The sequence below is a fragment of the Pelophylax lessonae genome, assembly GCF_965119305.1.
Source record: "Pelophylax lessonae genome assembly, chromosome: 2".
NCBI lineage: Eukaryota > Metazoa > Chordata > Amphibia > Anura > Ranidae > Pelophylax > Pelophylax lessonae.
This window is the reverse complement of record NC_138769.1, coordinates 681,945,561-681,969,956: the sequence shown is the minus strand read 5'-3', so window position 1 is coordinate 681,969,956 and position 24,396 is coordinate 681,945,561. Positions and strand designations below refer to the sequence as shown.

General features: G+C 43.9%; 1 protein-coding gene across 1 annotated transcript in view; it reads left to right on the top strand.

Annotated features, from left to right (window-relative positions):
- The window catches only part of PIWIL4 (piwi like RNA-mediated gene silencing 4), a 558,880-nt gene that overhangs the window by 156,837 nt on the left and 377,647 nt on the right, over positions 1-24,396 (top strand). Inside the window, exon 5 of the mRNA XM_082244560.1 lies at positions 13,110-13,307. Within this exon, the coding sequence (XP_082100686.1) occupies positions 13,110-13,307 (198 nt within the window). The remainder of the gene's footprint in view (positions 1-13,109; positions 13,308-24,396) is intronic.

Below are 24,396 nucleotides of genomic sequence, written 5' to 3'. Positions count from 1 at the left end.
TGCCACTGACATGGCCCATGCAGGGTTTGTAGCCACTCTTTCTGATTTATCAGATAGTGAGGATAATTCCTTTACTACTGTAGCTGTGCACGAGAAGGCGCAGGTTGACGCACTGATTACTTCTGTGCGGGAGACTAAAAAAGAGGATGCAGCTGAGACTGCGGCGGAGGTGCCTGTTCCCTTTGGCACCCACAAGCCGTCTTGCACTGCAAAAGTGTTTCCTTATCCCGCCTATTTTAACAAGCCTGTCTATAAGGCTCCGTTCACATGTAGGCGTTTTTGGAGCGTTTTTCTGCTTACTGATCAGCTCTCAAAACGCCCAACAAGACAAATCCCATTCATTGCAATGACCCCTGTTCACATCTGAGCGTTTTGACGCCCTAAGGAAAACGCCCAACGCTCAAAAAAGTACTTGAGCTTCTTTTAGGGCAGATCACAGGCGTTTTGTCCCATAGACCTCAATGTAAAGTGATATTTGGCGTTTCACAGGCGTTTTACAAGCGTTTAGTTGCTCCTGATCAGCTCAAACAGCACAACTCTCCACCCAGCTCTCCACCCAGCTCTCCACCCCCTTGGCATGCCTCTGCTGTGAGCACATTTTCCTGAAACATGGAGAACAGCAGTTAGGCAGTTTAGGTGACCAGACCCTGCCATACCAAGGTGACAGTAGCCTGCTGCCATACCAGGGTGACCGTAATGTAGTTTAGGTGAACTGACTCTGCTATGCCAGGCTGACCAAACTCTTCCATGCCAAGGTGACCGTAACGAAGTTTAGGTGAACTGACTCTGTTATGCCAGGCTGACCAAACTCTTCCATGCCAAGGTGACCGTAACGATGTTTAGGTGAACTGACTCTGCTATGCCAGGGTGACCAAACTCTTCCATGCCAAGGTGACCGTAACGAAGTTTAGGTGAACTGACTCTGATATGCCAGGCTGACCAAACTCTTCCATGCCAAGGTGACCGTAACGAAGTTTAGGTGAACTGACTCTGCTATGCCAGGCTGACCAAACTCTTCCATGCCAAGGTGACCGTAATGTAGTTTAGGGTAAATTGACTCTGCTATGCCAAGGTGACCGTAATGTAGATATATATATGGAATCAAAAAACACCATTTTGAAGCCCTAAAACCCAATAAATGCCCCTAAAAAGTGCCTAGGGTTCTGGATCATGCCCCAGGGACTATGAATCAGGCAAAAAAAAGTTCTTAAAAATTGTCGTATTTGATAGCGAGCCAATTATTGAAAAAAAAAAAAAAAAAAAGATTTCTTTGGATTTCGTTTTAATTTTAGTGTCTGGCGGGTCTAAAAGTGTACCTGTGAAGTTTCAGCTCTGTAGCATGTCCAGAACCATAAAAAAAAAAAAAAAGATCATGCAGAAGAGGAGGTCCCTGGGAGGTCCAATGCAGAGGAGGAGGTCCCTGGGAGGTTCCTTTGCAAATGTTGTAAAAAAAACACTCTGCTTTTCCATTGGTCACCAAAAACACCTGTTAAAAACGCCCAAAAAAACGCCTGTAAAACGATTGCAAACGCTTGCAAAAAGGCCTATAAAAACGCCTGTAAAACGCCTGAAAAACGATAAACAAACGCCTGAAAAACGCCAACACCTACATGTGAACGGAGCCTAAAGATTGGAAGCGATCAAAATGCCCCTTTGTGGTTCTTAAAGCGGTTGTAAACCCTAGGGGGGAAAAAAAAAACAAAACCTGCAAGACAAAGGCATAATGGGCTAGTATGCATCGCATACTAGCCCATTATGTGTAACTTACCTTAGAACGAAGCCCCCACACGGACCCCCGGACATCGCTGCGGGCGCTGCCATGATCCCTCGCCGTCTCTTCCGGGTTCGGCGGCTCCGGCGCGGTGATTGGCCGGAAGAGACGGCTCCGGTGCGATGATTGGCCGGAGCCGCGATGACGTCACTCCCGCGCATGCGCGCGGGAGTGATTTTCCGGCAAGCTCCCGTCAAATTAATTGAAGGTCCCCCCGGAAATATGTAAATATCTCCTAAACCATGCCGGTTTAGGAGATATTATTTGTACCTACAGGTAAGCCTTATTATAGGCTTACCTGTAGGTAAAAGTGTCAAAAAGCGGGATACTACCGCTTTAAGCGCTTTGCTGTGAGGTACCCATTTGAAGAGTCACTTCTCAAGAAGTGGACTGTCCCACCAGCGGTGGACCCCCCTGTCTGTAGGTTAAACAAGGCAACCATAATTCCGGTAGAGGAGTCTCCTGCTTTTAAAGGTCTGGCTGACAATATGTTCACTATTGCTGGGTCATTGCTAAGGCCAGTCCTGGCCATTGCCCTGGTGTCGCAAACACTAATTGAGTGGGCTAAACTTTTGCTCCATGATCTAGAGGGTGAGCAGATTCCCCCTGCGTTTTCTGAGTTGGCGGACCAGCTGGTCCAGAGGCGGCAGTCTTTCTGCTATGCCTCTTTGGAATGCCGCTCCCCTGATTTCTAAGCTATCTGTTTCTGCAGTGGTGCTTAGACGTGTATTGTGGCTTAAGTGTTGGTCTGCGGACAAGACTTGTAAAAATGCTCTGATTTACCCTTTTAAGGCGATCGCCTGTTTGGGGCTACCCTGCATGACATCAAGAGTCTTACAGGGGGGAAGAGCACCTTTCTTCAATCTTGGAAGGATAAAGAGCCTAGTCACAGACGCAGCCTGTATTTCTCGGCTCGCAAAAAGTTATTTTGTCTGTCAGGGTCCACGGACAAGGGTTCACAACCTTTCAAGTCTGGCCTGGTCTGGCAAGCCGAGAACGGGATTCTCTAGACTCACGGACAGAGTTCTTTCAGCATGAAGGTGCGCCCTCACCAATGCCTGGGGTGGGGGGACATCTTCGCTGGTTTCTGGGCCCGTGGACTTCCTTGGTAAACGACAAATGGGTCCACAAAGTGATACTGTCCTGTTACAAGATAGAGTTTTGTTCTTTCCCTCTGGAAAGGTTCTTTCCTTCCAATGTGTGTCTGTCCCCAGACCAATTGCAAGCTCTCTTCGGGGGAGGTGCAAGACCTGTTGCTTCAGGGTGTGATTGTCCCGGTTCCGGTAGCTGAACGGTTTAAAGGTTTTTATCCAAACTTGTTCATGGTCCCAAAGAAGGAGGGCAAGGTACAGCCGATTCTGGACCTCAAGGCCCTGAACTGCTTTATGTGGATACAGAAATTCTGAATGGAGTCCATTCATACTGTGGTGGCATCCCTACATCAGGGGATCTGTCAGGAAAGCTCTGGCAGAGGATTAGTTAAACCCACAGGCTAATCCTGGCTCCACCCTTCTCATCAAGGAACAGCATTATTTAAGCCTGACCAGCACACAGGTTCAGTGCTGTCTCGTCTTCAGCTTCCCCTGTTTGTTCCTGCATCTGCTACCTGTCTCCTGTGAAATACCAACCCGGCTTGCTTTTGACCACCCCTGCCTTCTGCCTGCATCGACCTCGGCTTGACCTTGACCATCCTTCTGCTCCAACGATTTAATCTGATCTGCTCTTCCTGTGTATGACCCGGCTTGTTTAACTCTGCTTACTTTCAGTTCCTGGAAGCTCCCAGTCACACCCGCTGCCTTCTCTCCACTGGAGTTCTGTGGCCACCTGACATCCTACTCTGCTATTAACCAGCACCAGCACGCCATCAGGCACTCGTGCGACTCTGTACTCCTGCGCCTTCTGTTTACACTACCAGGGGCCCCGAGTCAGAGGTGTAAGAGAGGCCTTCCTCAGCATATTCAGGCTCCACCCGCCAGGTACGTGATAGGATCTTTTTTGCCTCTATCGACATCAAGGATACCTACCTGCACATTTCAATATGTGCCAGACACCAGTTATTTCTCTGTTTTGCTGTGGGAGAGAAGCACTATCAGTTCCTGGCGTTACCCTTGGGTCTCTCCTCCACTCCTCATGTCTTCACGAAAGTGTTGTGTCAGCGGAGGATTGAGGTACTGGACTACCTGGATGACCTCCTCCTGCGAGCGGAGTCCCCTGTTGCCTTGATAGATGACGTGGAGATCGCTATACAGACCCTGAAGGAGTTTGGTTGAATTCCAAATTGCCTGATGTCTGCTCTGATTTCACCCAGAAAATTGGATTATGTGGGTCTGACTCTGGATTCAGCTCTAGCCAGAGTGTCCCTTCCTCTGGATAAACTCCATAATTTGCATGCTGGGATGCATCGACTGCTGTCCCACTGAAGGTCTTCCTTCCAGATTTGCATGCGAGTGCTGGGCTTGATAGTGTCTACCTTCGAGGTGGTTCCCTTTTCATAGTTCCATACAAGGTCTCTTCAAACAGAGATCCAGACAAAATGGGACAAGTGTCCAAAGTCTCCAGACAATCAGATTCGGCTGAGCCGGGAAACCAGGGGTTCCCTGGTCTGGTGGAAACGCTCTCCGGCTCTTCGGCAGGGCAAATCTTTTCTCCCCTTGTATTGGACAGTGGTTATACTGCCCCCCTACATGAGTAGGGCACTAGGCAGAAAAAAAGTCTGGCTAAGCCTATGATTAGTCCCAGGGGGTATACTCCCTCTCTCTGCTATAGGTACTTAGTTTTCATCTGCCTAGTCAGGAGGAAGGACCTAGTTACTGGGATTTCTAGTCCTGGCAATTTTTTTTTTTGGATAGAAATTTTTCTCCTGTTTTTGTTTACTTTGAGATCTACAATCAACTACCAGCCTGCGAGGGAAACACATTGCGAGGTCGCATACGAGCAGGTCTCACAGTTTTCCTCCTGGCCGACAGTCCTTCATTCCGATGTCGAGGGTTTCTGTCTGGAACGGTGCCTGTCTGGTTCCTGGTGTGGTTAGTAGCTTCCTCTCTCTCCTTGGAGGGTTTTGGGTGGATGTGGGCCCCTCCTTGGGACGGTTGTACCCCCGGGTTCACCTCCTTCCCGTCAGGCACCCCACCTTCATCTGTCCCCCCATCCTTTCCCCCTTCCACTTAGGCTGGGGCTATGTGGGTGGTCAGGCTACCTTTTGGGGTGGGGGCAGGGCACTATGCTGGCAATGGGGGCAAAGGGGGGTGCGCCGCCAGCGACCGGATGATCAGCTGTGCGGGGGGGGGGGTTGTACTTGGTGAGGGCCCCCTGTCCTGCCTGGGCCTGTATTTGGGGCCTAGGAATCCCTCCTGGGTCCCTGAGAGCCTCGTGGGGCTGCCATTTACTTTTAGCCTCTGTGCTTCAAAGCACTGCAGCCATGTTTGGGTAGTCCAGCGACCATTTTGCGGTGGTTTGCCATTGAAAATAACAGCAGCCATGACAGTGGAGCCCCGTGGGTGGCGATTTCGATAGTGACAGTGGAGCCCCTCCTCATCCCCTGGTGCTTACTCCTGAATCTTTTCCTTTCATGATCGCCGTTCGTGCAGTGCAGATTCTCCTGGTAGCTGTGGGTTTGGTGGGGTTCTCTCCCTCTCTGCTGAGGATCGATTGGTGCTCTGTGACGGGCAACTGGGTGGTCCTGTCAGAGCGATGGGGTTGTCCCTTAGCAGTGTTTTACACTTTTTTGTGATGTCCCCCTGGTGACTCATGAAGTCTTTGGAGCGCATCTCCCCACCTGATCCCCTCTCTGGGGCTGCGGGGCCCTGGTCCCATCCATCCATTGATTCATTGACGGCGGTTCCAGAGTCCCTTGTGTCCCTGTTGGAGTTGGTTTTTTCGTATAACAGGCTGGCATAAAAGCACCCCTTGCCTTACCCTGCCTCATCTGTCTCCTCAGATCCTGAATCTGATTTGGCCGCCTCAGACTTGGGTCACCCTGCTTGAACTGCGACCATGCTCCCTGAATCCTCAAATAGTGATGATGATCCCTCTGCTTCTGATGCTGCGCATGAAAAGGCGCTGGTGGACGCACTGATTGTATCTGTGCTTAAGACTTTAATTTGGAAGACGTGGCTGTGACGGAGGCACATGTTCCCTTTGGCACTCACAAGCCATCCAGAGCGGCAAAGGAGTTCCCTTTCCCCTCCTATTTTGACAGAATTGTCACTGAAGAGTGGAGACAACCAACGCACCCCCTTGGGGTTCCTAAGCGAATTGCTAGGTGATACCCCTATGAGGTGTATCTTCGTAAGAAGTGGACCCTCTGGTTTCGAGATTAAACAAGGCAACCACGATTGCGGTTAAATAATCCCCGCCCTTTAAGGACCCGGCTGATAGAAAGACGGAGGCTGTGGCCGGCAATTTGTACACCCTGGCTTGTTCGGCCCTGGTGTCACAGACTCTGGCTGAGTGGGTTAAGATTTTACATCGTGACCTGGAGGGGGGAGTAGCTCCCCCTGCCTTTGCTGTGCTGACGGACCAGCTGGTCCAGGGGCTGCAGTTTATCTGTGATGCCACTTTGGATGGGGCTCCCCTAGTGGCTCGGCTCTCTGTTTCGGCAGTGGTCCTTCAGCTTGTCTTTTGGCTCAAATGCTGGTCTGCTGACCAGACTTCTAACAAGGCCTTGACTGATCTTTCTTTTCAAGGAGATCGCCTTTATGGTGCTACCCTTGATGACATTGTTACAGCTGTCACATGGGGAAATAGTATCTTTCTTCTAAAGGCTTCTGAGGGCAGGGACCCTCGTTGTAGACGTTTGCCCTTCTTCTCGGTGTATAGGAAGTTGATACGTCCCTCAGGTTCAACTTACAAGAGATTGGAGCCCTTCGGTGCCTCCACTGGAGGATCCAAGCAAACTTGGTCTGGCAAGTCAAGTGCGGACTTCTTCAGATCCACGGACAAAGCCCCTTCAGCAGGAAGGTGCGCTCTCACACATATATGTAGTGGGGGGACGTCTTTGCTGGTTCCCAGACCCATTGACTCCCTTGGTACGAGAACAAGTGGGTCCACTAGGTCATTCAGTCCAGCTGCAAGTTTAAGTTTCGTTCTTGCGACTGTTCCCGGACTGCTCTTTTTGGGGCGGTGCAAGACCTTTTCTTTATGGGTGATAGTCCAGGTTTCGACTTCGGGAACATTTTCAGGGGTTTTACTCAAACCTGTTAAAGTCCCTGGGAAGGAAGGCAGGTGCGTTTAATTACAGACCTCAAGGCGCTGAGCTGCTTTTGCGGGTGCAGAAGTTCAGAATGGAGTCCGTTTGCACGGTGGTGGCGTCCCTGCATCAGGGGGATTTTCTTGCCTTCATTGACATCAAGGATGCTTACCTTTACATTCCAATATGTGTCGGTCTCCAGCGCTTCCTCTGCTTTGCTGTGGGAGAGAAACGTGATCAGTTTTTAGCGTTAGCTTTTGGCCTCGCCTCTTCTCCTCAGGTCTTCACTAAAGTGTTGGCCCGGTGCTTGCATGGTTATGCCGATGGAGGATCGCGATACTGGGCTACTTGGATGTCCTTCTCCTGCGAGTAGAGTCTCCTACTGCTCTGGTGGAAAACCTGGCAATCATCATAAGAACTTAAGGGAGTTTTGCTGAATTCTGAATTTTCAGAAGCCTGTTCTGGTTTCCATCCACAAGCTGGACTATTAAGGTCTGAATCTGGACTCGGCCTTCGCCAAAGTCCTCCTTGCTTTGGACAAACTCCAGAAACTACAGGCTGCAATTCGTCTCCTGCTGTCCAGCAGATGGTCATCCCTCTGGACTTGCGGGTGATGGGCCTGATGGTGTCTACCTTACTTTTGAGGCGGTTTCATTTGCACCGTTCCATATGAGGTCTCTGCAAGGGAGATGCTGGCCAAATGGGATGACAGTCCACAGTCTCTGGTCCTCTCCGTGTATTGGACAGTGGTCACCACAGATGCCAGCCTGTTTTGTTGAGGAGGCGTCCTCGGCAAATATTCTACTCAGGGGATGTCTTGGAAGTCCGAGCGACCAGAGTGCCTGGAACATTGGGCAGATCATCTTCAGGGATGTCCAGCTTGTATTCAGTCAGACAATGCCACGGCCGTAGCTTGTGTCAATCACCAGGGGGGCACAAGAAGTGCCCTGGCAGCTCTGGAGGTAGCTGGCATTCTAAGGTGGGCAGAACAGTTAGTTCCAGCCCTCTCCGCCGTGTACATTCCCGGGTTGGAAAACTGGCAGGCGGATTACCTCAGTCGGCAGGCGTTGGGCCAAGGGGAGTAGTCCCTTCATTCGGAGGTGTTTCATCAATTGTGTCTACGATTGGGCATCCCCAAGATTGATCTGTTGGCTTCCTGGCTCAACAGAAAGGTGCAGAGGTTTGTGGCTCGGTTTCGGAGACCTGTGGGTTCAGTATCATCTGATTTTCGCCTTCCCTTCTCTTAAACTTCTGCCGAGAATTCTAGGCAGGATCGAGGCAGAAGGGATTCCGGTCATCTTAGTTGCCCCAGTCTGGCCTCGCCAGACTTGGTACACCGATCTGGTGCGGCTGGTCGCAGACGTTCTTTGGAAGCTTCCTCTCAGGGAGGATCTGCTGTCCCAAGGACCAATCTTCTGTCCTGCTTTATAGTCGTGAGTCGGTGTTTCCAACACTGTTAAGAGCTAGGAAACCTACTTCTATGAGGATCTACCATAGTATGTGGAAGACATATACAATATTTTGCGTCTTGGGAGTCTCTTGGGGTTCATCCTCGCTCTTGTTCGGTGGCTCGAATCTTGACCTTCTTTCAATGGGGGGGGGGGGGGGGGGGGTTGAGCAGAAACTGGCCTTGAGTTCTATCAAGGGTCAGGTGTCGACCTTAGTGGTCTTATTTCAATGACCTTTGGCCACATACTACCTGGTGCATAATTTTCTTCAGGGAGTTAGGCACTTGACACCTCCAGTGCGGCCTCTTTTGCTGCCTTGGGATCTCGATTTGGTGCTCTCAGTCCCCCAGAAGCTTCTTTTTGAGAATCTTCGGGAGATTCCCCTGGTTACGCTGTCCCTGAAGGTGACCTTTTTGGTGGCTTTCACCTCTGCACGCAGGGTGTCAGAATTGGCGGCGTTATCCTGTCGTTCACCTTACTTGGTGGTTCACAGAGATAAGATGGTTCTTCACCCCTGTACGTTCCTTTCAAAGGTTTTCTCAGATTTTCATTTGAATCCAGACATTGTGTTGCCTTCCCCGTGTCCCAGGCCAAAACACCCGACGGAAATTGCCTTGGGTGTGGTCCGGGCAATTTGGGTGTACCTGGCAGCTACGGAGTCTTTCAGGAAGTCAGACTCTATCTTTGTGCTCACAGATGGGCCTCATAAAGGGTTGTCTGCTTCCTCTGTGACCATTTCCAGATTGATCAGACAGATGGTGATTCAGAATCTTCAAGGGTCAGGCTCCTCCTTTTCGTCCAGGCACAGTCTACTTGGACGCTCAGTGCCTCCTGGGCCTTCCGTCATCAGGCGTCAGTGACACAGGTTTGCAAGGTGGCCACCTGGTCGTCGGGGCACACTTTCACAAAAGTGGATCTGTTGGCATCTATGGATGCTTCTTTTGGCCGCAAAGTTTTGTAAGCTGCTGTTTAGGGGACCTGATCCTCTTTGAGGGTGTATTGTTTTTTTCAGGTGGGCTCCAGTTGTTTTGGTTGAGCTCTTGTTGCCTGGTTAGCTACTGTTTAGCCTTGGGAATTTTTTGCTGTTCCCACTCCTCATGTTTAACACTTCTTTGGGACGTCCCAATGGTTATGAAGATCAGGAGCTGCGTCCTTAAATGAACGAAAGAGAAAATAGGATTTTTGACTTACCGTAAAATCCATTTCTCTGATGTTCATTGACGGACACAGCACCCACTCCTCTGTGGAGTTGTAATTCTTCTGACACTGCTTGTAACAAAACCTATGTAACAAAGTACCTATAGCAGATAGAGGGTGTATACCCCCTGGGACTGCCCATAGGCATAGCCAGACTTTTTTCTGCCTAATGTCCTACTCTTGTAGGGGCAGTATAACCCAATCATTATGAAGATCAGGAGCTTTGTCCATCAATGAACATCAGAGAATTTGATTTTACGGTAAGTCAAAAATCCAATTTTTTTTTCTTTTTGGGATAAAGGTTTCACATAAATAAATAAAACGTGATCATTATAAGCAGCCCTACCAGTGTTAAATGGTTTGTCTCATCCATTTAAACTAATACATTCTAGTGGAGAGTTTATGCTTTTGAAAAACAGACTTGTTGGCTGAATCACCAGATAAAAATGGAAGAAAGAAAGCCTTAAAAAAAAAAATGAATGCAGCCATCGCATCTTAGAATTTGTAAGCTGCAATATAATACATATTAACTTTTGCGTTTTCTACCTCCTTTAAGCTTATGCCTACAATAAATGAATATGTATTTTGTGATGGTTTTATGTGTGTACTGTATAAGTGTGTTTCTGATTGCTTTCTCTTTGAAAGCAGAGGTATGTTTAAAACTGCAATTTTAAGGTTACGGGAAACTCCTGAAATGTATTTTCTGAACCAAAGCTCATGGGACATTGGTGTGATCAGTGAGTTGTAGAAATACCATATGATGTGGACAGCTTATTTAGAGCAGGAGCACTAACAAGGTAAAATACTTTTTAGAAGTCACACTTAAACTTATTTATATGTGCACATAAGTGCTTCTGAATCCAGTGTTGGGCTGATATAATTTCAGGGGATCTCTCACAATCCCGGTAAGAAAACCATGGTTTATTCGAAAGCTGGCCATGCATGGCTCAAAATTTGGCCGGTTCAGCAGGGACCAAGGGATTTCAATCTATGTATTTCAATCTCATTGACTTCTGTACAACCACCCTTGTCGGGTTATTCCTGATCGATCACTGGCTACAACCACCTGCACTGATCAGTGTATTCTGATGGTGGGAAAGTCTCCCCGCTGTCAGAATATAATAATTCAGCGGGAATACATCCCATGTGTAGATGGGGGGAGCTAAGTCATTTATTTTATTCAACCAGCTGATTGATTAGGCTAAGTTCACATGTAGGCGTTTTTGGGTGTTTTTGGGGCGTTTTTCTGCTCTAGGACCAGCTCAAAAAACGCCCAACAAGACAAATCCTATTCATTTCAAAGGCCCCTGTTCACATCTGACCGTTTTGACGTTTTAAGCAAAACGCCCAACACTCAAAAAAGTACATGAGCTTCTTTTTGGCCAGATTACAGGCGTTTTTATTTTTTTCCATTGGTCACTTGTCAACCTAAAAATGCCTGCAAAAACGCCTGTAAAATGCCTGAAAAAATGCCCATAAAAACACCTGAAAAAACACTTGTAAATAGCAACGCCAAGATGTGAACGTAGCCTTAATGTATGGGTTGCCTTTAGTATGTTTCCCAGTTGCCTGTAGATTTATTTAAATAGTACTTGATTAACTTGGTCATGTTAAAGATTTCACGGCATGCAGAGTTTATATATCTCAATCGTACAGTACAGATGCAATATTTATAGGGGTTATAGACTCTTACCTTCAGGAGATTTTTCACTGGCAAAGCTTTTGAGAACACACCCCCTGAGCATCTGGACCCCCTAAGGCTTGCTGGGAATGGGAATTCCCACCGTCCAATCCTGAATGCAGTAGAAAACCCTAAGTTTTATAAAATTATTTATTTTGTGTCCCATAATGTACTCTAAGAAAATGATTATACAGTAAGCTAAAGATTCCTTTTTTATATATACATGTGTGGATGTGCCCATGTTCTAGCTTGGTACTTTTGGAATGTTTGAAAATAACATAGTACAAGCCAGAATTCTCCTTTAGTGATTGTTTGGTTTTTTGCAAGATAACAATAGATGAATTGTTGAAGGCTGAAGGTTGAAACATTCTTTATATATTTAAAATAAATAGACAAGTATAAAAATTCCTTAAAAACATATACTGTATAGAGTACTTTCACATTTGATCTTCTGACCTCTTTGGACTGGAGTGTGTAGAAAGCTAATGCCTGACATGCAAAAATAAGTACACTTCATATAAATGTTTAATATTTTCAACCTATTTAAATATGCAAACATAAGATCTTGATTTAGATAATGCCTACAGATAAAGATGATTTGTTGAACATGACAAACATGCAGATTATTTAACTGGAAAAGATAAATGCACCATTAGAATCGGGTATTCCAGATTAGGTTCCCAGGGTGTACTTGATTTGATGCCCAGAGTGTAGGTAAGTTTGCACCATGACATCTATTAATATTTTTGTTAAATACATATTTTAAAAGCCAAGCTTTTTTTGTGTTCCTATTCTGGTAGATCACATTTATCTGTAGGCATTGTTTGAATAAAGACTAGTTGTTTGCCTGTATAAATATGTTGAAAAAAATGAACATTTACCATAGGGTGTAGGGGTGCACTTAAAAAGTAACTCCCCTTTTGTTGAGAAAGAAAAACATTCTCCTCAAAAACCAAAATTATTATTTATTTATTTCTTTTTTTTGCACATGATGCCTGAAATCTTGTATCTTTGTGCAGAATTCTGGGAAAATCATTGAGCCAATCACACAAGCAGGAAACTACATTTCTGGGGAAGTTTTGTACATTAACTGTATACAGATAAACCTCAGGTTGCCATATTGCATTCAATTTTACAAAAAATTGCAGCAGCTGCAGTTTGAAAAGGAAATGTAATTTTTAATAACATTCAAATACAATATAACTTGTAACAGTTACATATTCTATATTTTTTTCATTTGCTATTTTATTTTTCTCACGAAAGTGGAGTTACTCTTTGTGACTGTAGCTCACCTGCAATCTGCTGAAATTACTTGAAAGAGGAAGAGCTTGGCATGGGTTTTATTTGTTGCCATAAAGCAGGACGGGTGGGATTGATTTACTAAAACTGGAAAGTGCAAAATATGGTGCAGCTGTGCATGATAGCCAATCAACTTCTAACTTCAGCTTGTTTAATTGAGGTTTTGGAAATAAAATCTGGAAGCTGATTGGTTTCTGTGCAGAGCTTTACCAGATTTTGCACTCTCCAGTTTTAGTAAATCAACCCGTGTGTCTCAGAGTTTAACACACTTATCTCTCCACATCCCCCTCGATGTATAATTTTTCCAAATATTTTGTTGATACACAATACCAGGTATTAGTATTTTACAACACATGACTAAATCAGATTATATCTTTACATCTCAATACACAGCCGATGGTTGCTATGCTGCAGATTTATATTCTTCAGTTCCTCTAGCATTGCACCCTTTAGACATCAGTTTTTTTTTTGTTTAACAGACTATTTCTGGTTTGTCCTAATTGTCTGTTTTATTTCTGTCATCAGGCTGATGCTGTGGCCTGGATTTTCAATATCCATCATGCATCTGGAAAGTCAGTTAACTCTGAGTGTAGATATCAGCCACAAAGTCCTGCGTAATGAAACTGTCCTGAATTTCATGAATGACCTTTACTCAAGGGTACCGGAAGAAAGGTTCACAGAGGCCTGCGAAAAAGAATTCCTTGGGATGGTTGTGTTAACCAGGTACTGAATATTCTCCTATGGGTGGGACTTTTTAGGCACTTGATTATGACATAGACAAAATACGTTAAATAATGTTTATTAGAAAATTCAATACAAGGAATTAAAAACTTGGCAAGCTGTGTAATACATCACATGAAACAGATAGAAAATAACCACATGACCCCAGGGTAAATACCCGACGCGTTTCGGAGTGTCAGTAAAAACTCCTTATTCAGGGGTGCCCTTGGAAAGTGGTCTGTAAATAATTAGTACAAATGAGAAATCATTTTACAATAATGGCATCACATAATGTTATTGATCGCATTTTTTAAAGATATGTAGTAACAAACTTACATAATCCACTGTAGTGATTGAAACAGATAGCCTGCCCGAATGTTAAAAACAAGTAGTCAGCGTGCTTAGGTTGAACATCAGGAGTGCCGTTTGAAGATGGCAATGCAAATTCTGAGGTTGAACAGAGTCCTGCATAAATAGTCTCGGTATTGTGTGCTGACCAGCCTCAATGAAGGCTGGGTGGGGACAGCTGGAACCCAGAAAGAAGCAGTCCTCCTGGGCAAAAACCGAGCAATCAGGTAATTGTGTCTCTATAAGGAACCAGAGTTGAAATAATTCAACACAGATTCCTGGATTTGTTAATATGAGGAGTCAAAACTTATTTAAAATGGATAGTAAAATAGAGGCAAGAGAATTAATAATACTGCCTCAGCATGCCACTGTGTGCTAAAAAGCAAATATTTGTGGAATAAAGAAAATTCTTATAAATAAATAAGTGATGGATAAATAAATTATTACTCAGTGACATTAAATTATTGCAGAGTATTTCCCATGTACTTCTCCAATTGTCATAATGGGGCAGCTTAGAGCAGACCTGGGTCGTAATGCAGTTAAAGTTATATATAGATCATTCATTAATTTCTTACCTCATATATATCCAGCTACAACAAAAAAGCAGCAAGAAAGCAGAGCCTTCAACTCCCTGTGTTCACGGCAAATGAGCACGAGAGCTCACCGCCAGGAACAAAGGGTTTAAGAAGGCCTGCTAATTGAAAAAAATCAATGTCCGCTGTGTATACTTATCTGCATTGTATTGTATGCAGCTGGCTGCCTGAAGGGTTCCACGGAACCGGAAATGACCCAGCGGAAGCGCGACCGGCCAATGCGTTCCACCGGCAAGGAATTGATTCAGTCCGCGTAAGCCGCAGACGGAATACAATGAGCATGCGCCAACAAACTCCAATGGAGATCGAGATGGATTAGCGAATGCTTAAACCACGGGCGCCACAAGGTGGCGTCCGCTGGCTGTGCCGGGCTGTCTCTACTAGCATTAACACAGACAGGAAGTGTCTCTGTAAGCATATACTGCAAACTATCCTGGACAGGTTGGTTTGAACTCACCATGGTAGATCAAGTGTTTAATAAGGCATCTTGGACCAATAAATTTGAAACAGATGCTGTAGAATGTTAATCCCTCACAATCTGGCAAAAACATCCAAATATAACAGAAACATAGCAGACAATATGATCTAAGTATATCGGTTCTCTCTCCGATACCATGTGAAAGAAACCAGGTACTGAATATTGGATTTTTGGGAATTGTTCATTTTACAAAGTGCAAGGCCTATTCCCCACACTAAATAGTGACCATATTTATGTAGCAATTGGATGCTGCCTCTGTTTGTGCACTGTTCTGTAGGTTCTCCTCTTAAATATATTTAGTAGGTCGGTTTTCCTTTAACCAGTTTAACCATGCAGATATACTGCGTCAGGGCGGCCCTCCTGCGCAAAATCACGTACCTGTACATCATTTCGTGCACAGGGTCTGGGGCGTGCTGACGGCAAACTGCTCCAGCTGTGGTTGGACACAGCGGGAGCCATTCAGTGGGTCCGGTGAATGCAATGTCTGCCAGGACATGCTGATTGTTCTCAGGAGAGGCAGAACGGTGGTCTGCCTATGTAAAGAAGGCAGATTGCCGTTCTGTGAGAGGGAAAGATAGAGATATTGTGTTCCTGCCAAGCAGGAACGCGGATCTCTGCCTTGCCCCAGTCAAAGCATCCCCACACAGTTAGAAAGCACTCCCTAGGAGCAAATTTAACCCTTTGTTTGCATATATTTTAGCACCGATCACTGTATTTGTGTCTCTGGTCCCCACAAATTGTCACTTAGTGTCAGATTTGTCCGCCGCAATGTCGCAGTCCCGCTAAAAATAGCTGATCGCCGCCATTACTAATAAAAATAAATAAATATAATCCTATAGTTTGTAGACGCTTTATTGTTTGCGCAAACAAGTAAATATACTCTTATTGCGATTTTTTTTTACAAAAATATGTAGCAGAATACATTTTGGCCTAAATTAATCAAGATTTTTTTTTACATTGTTTTCTGGATATGTTTTATAGCATAAAGTAAAATAAAAATAAATAAAATAGTTTTTTTTCTTCGAATATGTCTGTAGTTGTTTCTAGCGCACAAAAATATCAACAGCAGAGGTGATCAAATACCACCAAAAGAAAGCTCTGTTTGTGGCAAAAAAGGAACATCCATTTATTATTTGGGTGCAGCATCACATGACCGCGCAATTGTCAGTTAAAGTAACGCAGTGCCGTATCGAAAAAAAATGGCCTGTTCATGAAGGGGGCTAAACCTTCTGGGGCTGAAGTGGTTAAGCTCCCCACACAGAAGAGTTTAGTCTGAATAAATCAACTTAGAAGTTTATAAACTTATCAGATGACATTTGCTTTAGACACTAAATATATATATATATATATATATATATATAATGTAGCCAGTGTGTTATTTTTGTGTGTATGATTTTTGTTTTAAACACCCCCCTTAACTAAATTATAAAAGCCTACATATTTTTTTTAAGAGTCTTTTGTCCAGTCTGGCGACATTACAGGTTCTTCCTCTTCTCTGTTAGCAGTTGTAATCGGTCCTTATGGTGTTCACTTAAGTGACATGTGAGAGCAAACAACCTACTAATGGCTGAAACCAACGGACACTATTCTGTACTACTCCTGGACCTGTCTGCTGCCTTTGACACAGTGGACCACCCCCCTCCTCAAAAATCTCCACTCCTTTGGTCTCCGTGACTGTACTCTTAACTGGTTCTCATCCTTCTTATCCCACTGCACCTTCAGTAACACTTATAATTCTACTTATTGCTCTCCTATTTCTATGTTGGGGTTCCACAAGGTTCTTACCTTGGACCGCTCCTATTCTCAATTTACACTTCACCCCTGAGACAACTGATATCCTCCCATAGCTTTCAATACCATTTCTAAGCCAATGACATCCAAATCCATCTCTCTACGCCTCGGCTCACTCCATCAGTCTCCTCACGCATCACCAATTTGCAGACAGTCATATCAGCCTGGATGTCACACCACTTCCTCACACTCAATCTATCCAAAACCAAGCTCATAATATTTCTTCCCCCACGTGCCCCTTGCCCTAATTTCTCTGTCAAAATCAATGGCTCGACTATTAACCCATGCCAATGTTCTAGGCGTATTCCTGGACTCTGAACTATCCTTGCGACCCCACATCCTATCACTGTTCAAAGCTTGCCGCCGCGACCTCCGCAACATCTCTAAGATACGCCCCTTCCTAATCAATGACACCACAAAGCTTCTAATTCACTCCCCGGTCATCTCACGCCTTGACTACTGCAATTCCTTCCTCATTGGTTTACCTTTAAATAGGCTGTGCCCCCTTTCAGTCATTTGTCAATGCTGCTGCCAGGCTCATCCACCATACAAACCACTCAGTGTCTACTACTCCTCTTTTCCAATCTCTCCACTGGCTTCCGCTCACCCAACAAATTCATGATGCTAACAACAACTTACAAAGCCATCCAAATCTCTGCTCCCAGCTACATTACTAATCTTGTCTCAAAATACCAACCAAATTGTTTTCTTAGTTTCTCTTAAGACCTCCAGCTCTCTAGCTTCCTTGTCACCTCATCCTACGCTTGCCTCCAGGACTTCTCCAGAGCCTCTCCCATCCTCTGGAACTCTCTACTCCAATCTGTCCGACTATCCCTGAAATCTTATCTCTTCAGAGAAGCCTATCTGGCCCCCACCTAATAACTGTTAATTTATTTTCTCCATCAGCCCATCCCCCACATTTATTACCTTTTGTATCTCTTGACCCTTCCTCTTAGATTGTAAGCTCTAACGAGCAAGTCTATCTGATTCCTACTGTGTTAAATTATATTGTAACTGCACTGTCTGTTCTCATGTTGTAAAGAGCTGCATAAACTGTCGGCACTGTATATATATCCTGTATAATAATAGTAATAGTACTGGAACCCTCCTTTCTCAAGTCCACTTGGTGACACACTGCACAACACAGACTGAACTGAAGGAAGTGGTGATGCTGGCTGTCATTTAGCCTGGCAAACTGGTAATATCAAGTAAAGGGGACTTTCTGCAGGTGATATAGCAGTGCCAGATTGAAGGTGAAAAGTAAAACAAATGCTGTTTATTTTTAAAAGTTTTGGGCTGCCTATTTTTTTTTTTTTCACTCTGAAACTGTTTTGCTTACTTTACACTATTTTGCAAATCATGAATACAACTATAAGACCCCGTTCACATTAGGTCGATCCGACTTAGGGGGCGACCTGTGAAGTCGCGTGCAGCGTGACTTTGGCGCGACTTGCATGGACTTCATATAATGAAGTCGCCTCCAGGTCGCCCCGAAGTAGTACAGGACCCTTTTTCTAAGTCGGAGCGACTTTTTTCGCTACTATTAGAACCGGTCCTGTACTACTCAATGGGAGCGACGGTGCACGACTTGTCAAGCTGACCAAGTCGCCTGACAAGTTGTACCAGTGTGAATGGACACTAAGAGGTGATATAACGCTTTGGCGAAATAGAAACAGACATTTCCTGGTGCCTCAGATAGTTGATGGTGAGGCTGAAGGGACCAGAAAACTTCTTTTTATACAGTATCTCACATTTTTTTTCCACATATTTTTGTAAATATTTTATTATATCTTTTCATGTGACAATCCTGAAGAAATTACACTTTACTACAATGTAAAGTAGTGAGTGTACAGCTTGTATAACAGGGTAAATTTGCTTTCCCCTCAAAATAACCCAACACACAATTATAATTAATATCTAAACTGCTGGCAACAAAAGTTAGTACACCCCTACGTCTAAATGTCCAAATTGGGCCCAAAGTGTCAATATTTTGTGTGGCCACCATTATTTTCCAGCACTGCCTTAACCCTCTTGAGCATTGTTTGTCAACCTTTGACAGCAGGATCTCAGCGTTAGAATGACTAGCACTAAAGGATTCTGGTCTCAGGATCTGTAGCTAGTTTTTTTTTTGTTTACTGCACTGAAAGATCTGATGTTTCTTACAAAAGATCTGTCGTTATCTGTCAACTCACATCTTTATCATGCAGCCAAAATGTTTTATTTTTAATTTTTAAAGACTGGTTTGGAGGAGAACAGATGGGATTAAAGATGCTGAAAAAAGAAGTGATCATTATACAGACTAAATTATCTATTTTATATTGTAATTTTATCTTCATCATACAGTAGAGGACACAATATTCATAGACCCTGTGCTATTGGCTTGTACCTTCTAGTTACTAAGCGCTTGCAAGCTTTTGTGGACACACTGCCTGGGTGTCCCTCCAAAACCCCTACTTCACTCTCTGAGTCAGTAAGTTTTTTTTGATAGTATCTTAGGGTGATATATCTTTTCCCTTGTGGAGAATTTACTCTTATCTTTACTACCTTATTATTTTATCGTAGGATTATTCAATCAACTCTTCATTGTCTTCAAATACAACAATAGAAGCAGTTAATCTTGCTTGGTTCAACCTTGGTAAAACCTCGGGAGCTGTATCTAGACCCCATGCTGTTGGTTTGGGCACTGGTTCCTTCATGTGCGACCACCTCAGCACATGGTGCAATTTACACAGTTAGCTGTAAGGTGCTATACAGGTCTAGGGCCGTGGTCCATTCCAATGGAACCAGTTCATGTAGACCCCTCCAGGGGTATACCCACAGTAAAGGGTGTAGCTTGTACCCAAATTGGCATCAACATCATGTACAGGTAAGACAGGGTCACTGTATCTCTGACCGTTATTGTAAAATAACCCTTGGCTAGGTTTGGAATGTTTTTATTTTTCAGTGTAAACTTTTCAAACGTGGCTCTAAAACTCTCAAAGTCTCTTGTGGCTGACCAGTTGTTACATCACATAACAGGTCGCACACATTACCACTTCCGCCTACAGCTCTTGTAAAGCATTCAGGAGCTTCCCCCTGCCCTTTTACCACAAGGAATTTTCCACAAGATGGTCTGTAGCTGGGGTTGCTGAATATTCCTCCTAGGACCCTTTATTCCTTATCCCACCTCGTGAGTACCCCACAGGGTAATACTCTCACCCCAGCTTTAGCGGCAAAAAGCAAATATTTGCTCGGCCAAAAGGCTCTCACAACTCTCAACTTCAAATTGGCAATTCTCTAGGCACTGGAGCAGGATATGATTCACTGGTCTCTGCATCTGATTATAGTTCTATTTCAGGTACTCAACAAGCGACCTACTTGACTAAGGCAGATTTTGTCTGCAACTCTGTCAAAATTTGTTGACAACTAACGGCCTTAATACAGCCATCCCTTTCCATAGCTCCAAAACACCAGGCACCTTCTATAGTTCCTTTGTGTCTTCCTGAGTGAGATCCTGATATGCCTCATCTAGAAAAGGTTGACATAGAAGGGAATGAAGAGGACCCGGAGCTATTGTTGCTGTGGAAAATTTCTCACTCCTGTAAATTAAAGTTGCATCTTTATTCAATATGCTTCCCAATGTGAATATGCTTACATCTGCTGTTCAAAAAAGACTCGGTATTGGTGCATTCGATTTTCAGCTACAGTACTTCGCCAATGCCCCATTGAGGATAAAAATATCTGGAAAATCTAAAAAGAAAATCCCCATTTATGAGCAAAAAGAAACAGAAATAATAGTTTTATTGCATGATTCCACACTATGGCTAGTGAATGAATGTGTAGCTGCTGCCCCCACTATGACTAACCACCGACGTAGTGTCTGGTATGGAATATTAGGCAGATAATGGGTGCTGCTCTGTGCGTGTCTATATTATGTTAAAGCAAGTAATGAAGCATAAAGTAATACAATTCATATACTGTGTTTTATAATGAGAAATAATGCAAAAATAATAAAAAATATGTATACCAAATAGTTAAAAATTCTTAGAGTGCTTGTGACCAGTGTACAACAATCCAATTTCAGTTAGAACATCAATTAAACAATATAACAAAAAGTTCTTATAAAGTGACCAGGTTAAATGATCAATGCTCCACACTCCACTTACCCTTGCTCTCCCTTCTTCCTCAGCCCTTTTTTTCCTGGGCTTTAGGCTGTCTCTCCTCTTATTTTTGCAGGGCATACTGGGGCTGCAGTTTTCCTTAAAATGGAGCCATAGTCTTTCGGGACTACATGTCCCATGTTGCACTTGTCCTGGCCCCTGATTGGTCTCTGTCTGCAGCCAATCGGGGGGCAGGAGGATTCAGAGCAGGTGGCGATCCTTGCTCTGTCCCTGTCCCGCACTTCTTGACAGAAACGGGGGAAATACACTGATAGCCCGCGCTCGCTTCTCCAAAAGCACTTCTGCTCTTCTCAGATTAGAGAGCGTGGGCAGTGGTGGCAGCCGGCACCCGCTACATAATTCTTTAGCCGGTCAGTGTGCGCTCTTTTTCCGAGTATAGCTCGCATGCCCACAGAGAGGGCTCTGCATGTCATGGGTTCGCCATCGTTGCTATAGATGGTGCTTTAAAGGAATAGGAACATTTATTTCGTTTTTTTTAATTTTATTTTAGGATCACAACCACTTTAAGTTAATATTTTTCAAAAGTATTCAAAGATCAGAACAATGACTCTAAAGTTGGTATTCTGCTACAGATATTAATTTATACAATTCTACATTCTTGAGACCAAGTCTGAGTGGACTTTATGGCAGTGTTTCTCAACCTTTTTTCTGTCAAGGCACCCTTTAAAATTTTGCACAATCTTGAGGCACACCATTCTAAAATGTAAAAACCTAAATTGGTGGTTTTAAAAACTGAGTAGCATGCACACATGTGGGACATCCATTATTAGAGATTATTTATTCTTAAAAATGCAATGTACCTTTGCACACTGGTACCGACTAGCATTCCAGCTTTTCTCTTCTGCCCCAGTTTCTTGTTGGGGGGTTTTTTGATCTCTAGAGAAGCGGAAAAAGTATTTGTCTGCCTCCGTCCCTTTATATATGTGGGGGTTTTTGATATCAGATACGCACAAATCTCTCTGACCACCATTCCAAGCCTCAAAGCATGGAAAAACAGAGACAAATATCCCAATAAAGTCACCATTCTACCCTTGTCACGAAACTTTCCAAAACTTTATTTCACCTACTCACTTTGGGTTTATAACCCAACACTAACAAATACACAACTATATGTGAATTTAATTCTATATTAAATCTTTTTTCAATAAATTTATTTTTATTTATATCCTTGCATACATTTTCACTTGCCCATAAAGTCCCACCCCTACTGCCCCAGTTTCTCTACCTCAATCAGCTAACGTGACCACAGTGATGACAGAAGGGCAGGTAAGGGGCAAACAAGGATGTTGTCAGGTGCCTGGCATCCTTCTGATCAACATACACCATCGATGATTAGTTGTTGGGACACTAGCAGCTGTCCAACAAAATTCCCAAACTTGTAATGCTACACATTAAACTATGTGGCTTTGTGAAACAAAAAAGGCAGCATTGATCCACCCAATGGTTTGTTGACAATTTTTGGGCAACCTTTAAGCATTTCGCCAAGGCACCCCTGAAGAGTCTAGAAGGCACACCAGTGTGCCACGGCACCCTGGTTGAAAAAGGCTGCTTTATGGTAACTTTCTGAGATGGTACAATCCACAGGCATATTTAATTTACAAATACGACTCAAAGGGGTCTGATTGGCTATCATGCACAGCTGCACTAGATTTTGTACTCAATTTTTTTTAAACAACTGCATAGTGAAATTCATTGTAGTTTATTGCAGATGGTACAAGGATGTTTTCTGAGCATTTCTTACAGGTGATATATAGCATCACTGGGCAATATTTTTTCCAACTCTATAACGGAGCACTGTAATCCATGAGGAATAAAACAAAGCATAAAGATATAGGGAGTGTCTTGTGCATAAAAGAAGGGGCAAACAGTGGAATAAACAAAAGCACAAGAAACATTTATAAATATCAATAAGGCTACATTCACACTGGCAATTTGGCCTGGTGTGAATATTAGCAGCAAAAATCTTCTGATTCCTGCTGCTCTTGTGAGGGACTAGCTGTGACCCTGTTCACTTTAATGACAGGTCACCAGTGGTCGCAGATATTCGCAGCTGTGTGCACAGCCAGCGATTTCCTGTGGTGATCGCTGTGGGGTGAGAACAAAGTGCATTTTATCCCAGGAGCTCAAAGGGGGAAGTCTAGCACGATACACTAAAGAGATCAGACATTTGTGGATGCTATTTTTACCGGCCATTATTCACAAGACCTGTGCATTCAGACCTCCTTGGGTTCTTGCACTGGTCTCACCTCAAACGGTTTATCAATCCAGCAAACTTTTGGCTTCAGTCTTGTACAGTCACAACTGCCTTTACTTAGACACCAGCTGCAGCATGTATTCTCACACTTGTCTACTGAAGTGACTTATTACAAAGGTTTTCTGGCATAGTCTTACACTCCTCTCGGCTTTGTAGCTGCTTCCCCTCTGGGTTTCCCAGGCCTCTTAACTCCCCTTGCGCAGGCGGTGTGGTGGAAGGTGAAGGATGATGGTGAGCTCCCAAATCCCTTAGTTGAGCAGGGAAGATCGCCTGCACAGTTTGCCCTGCAGAATGTGACTGGGCAAAATAAGACTCTTACCCTAAAAAATAAGGCGAAGGTGACAGGTCACAAACCAGTTAAAAATGGGTGTACTTGCTCGCTGCTATGTTGTGCTATTTAGTGCTATAAGACTACAAAACTTGCAAAGTGGATTGCTCACACCTATACAAATTCTCTAAATGTGTATCTATGTGCAAAATTGTATTCAAAAGTGGTGCCGCGCTCCCAAATGCTAATGTGCTTGTGTCCTTTTAATTCTGTTTGCATAGCAATTTCAGAATCAGCATATCATATCAAACCATATATAACATAATCAAAACAAAACCAACAATGCATCAGTCCATAAAGTGTCCTTTGGTATGAATTTGCTTGCATGTGCTCAATCTTTCATAAAAAAACAGCTTGTGTTCACATATTCAAACGACTGATTCCTTAATTAGGGTTCACCACTAATCTAATCATCCATATTCATTAGTGATAATCCCCTTATCCGATGTGCCCTCACCTGGGGGATAAAACCAACCAATGGTCTATATGCAGTTTTGTCCCTCTCTGGGGATCTGTTTTATGCTGTTTCACACCTTTGGTGGCAATCTTGAGTTTAGAATCCTCCTTCTTTTACTTACACTTGCCTCCATATGCCCAAATCATAAGGAGAGAAAGCTGGACATAGTGCTTTATCTTTTAAAAGAAGCAGTTTATTAAACGCTAAATATAAAAACACTCACATTTTCCTGGTGCTTAGAGTGCACCAAACTGTAAAAAGCATTGTGCACATTGATACACGTTTAGAAAGTGTGTATAGGTGTCAGCAATCCGCTTCATAAGTTTTGTAGTCTTATAGTGCTCAATAGCAAAACATAGCAGCACACAAGTTTACCCATTTTTAACGTGGCACCTCTTTTGAATATAATATAGGTCAGAAACCAGTGACGGTCTCACAGATGCTATGCAGATGTTGCCCTGCATTCAGCAATCACTGATCCCTTCTCCAATACAATAGAAGCATTGAATAAAATAATTGTAATAAAAAAAACCTAAACTCTGTTCTAAATTCTTCTCTTAAGCATCCATAAAAATCCACCACCAATGCTCTGTAATAGTAATCTACTAATTTCCTTCAAACTCTAGGTGATTCATGCATCCACTCTATGTGTATTCAATACACTCACCTTCTTTATTTGACCT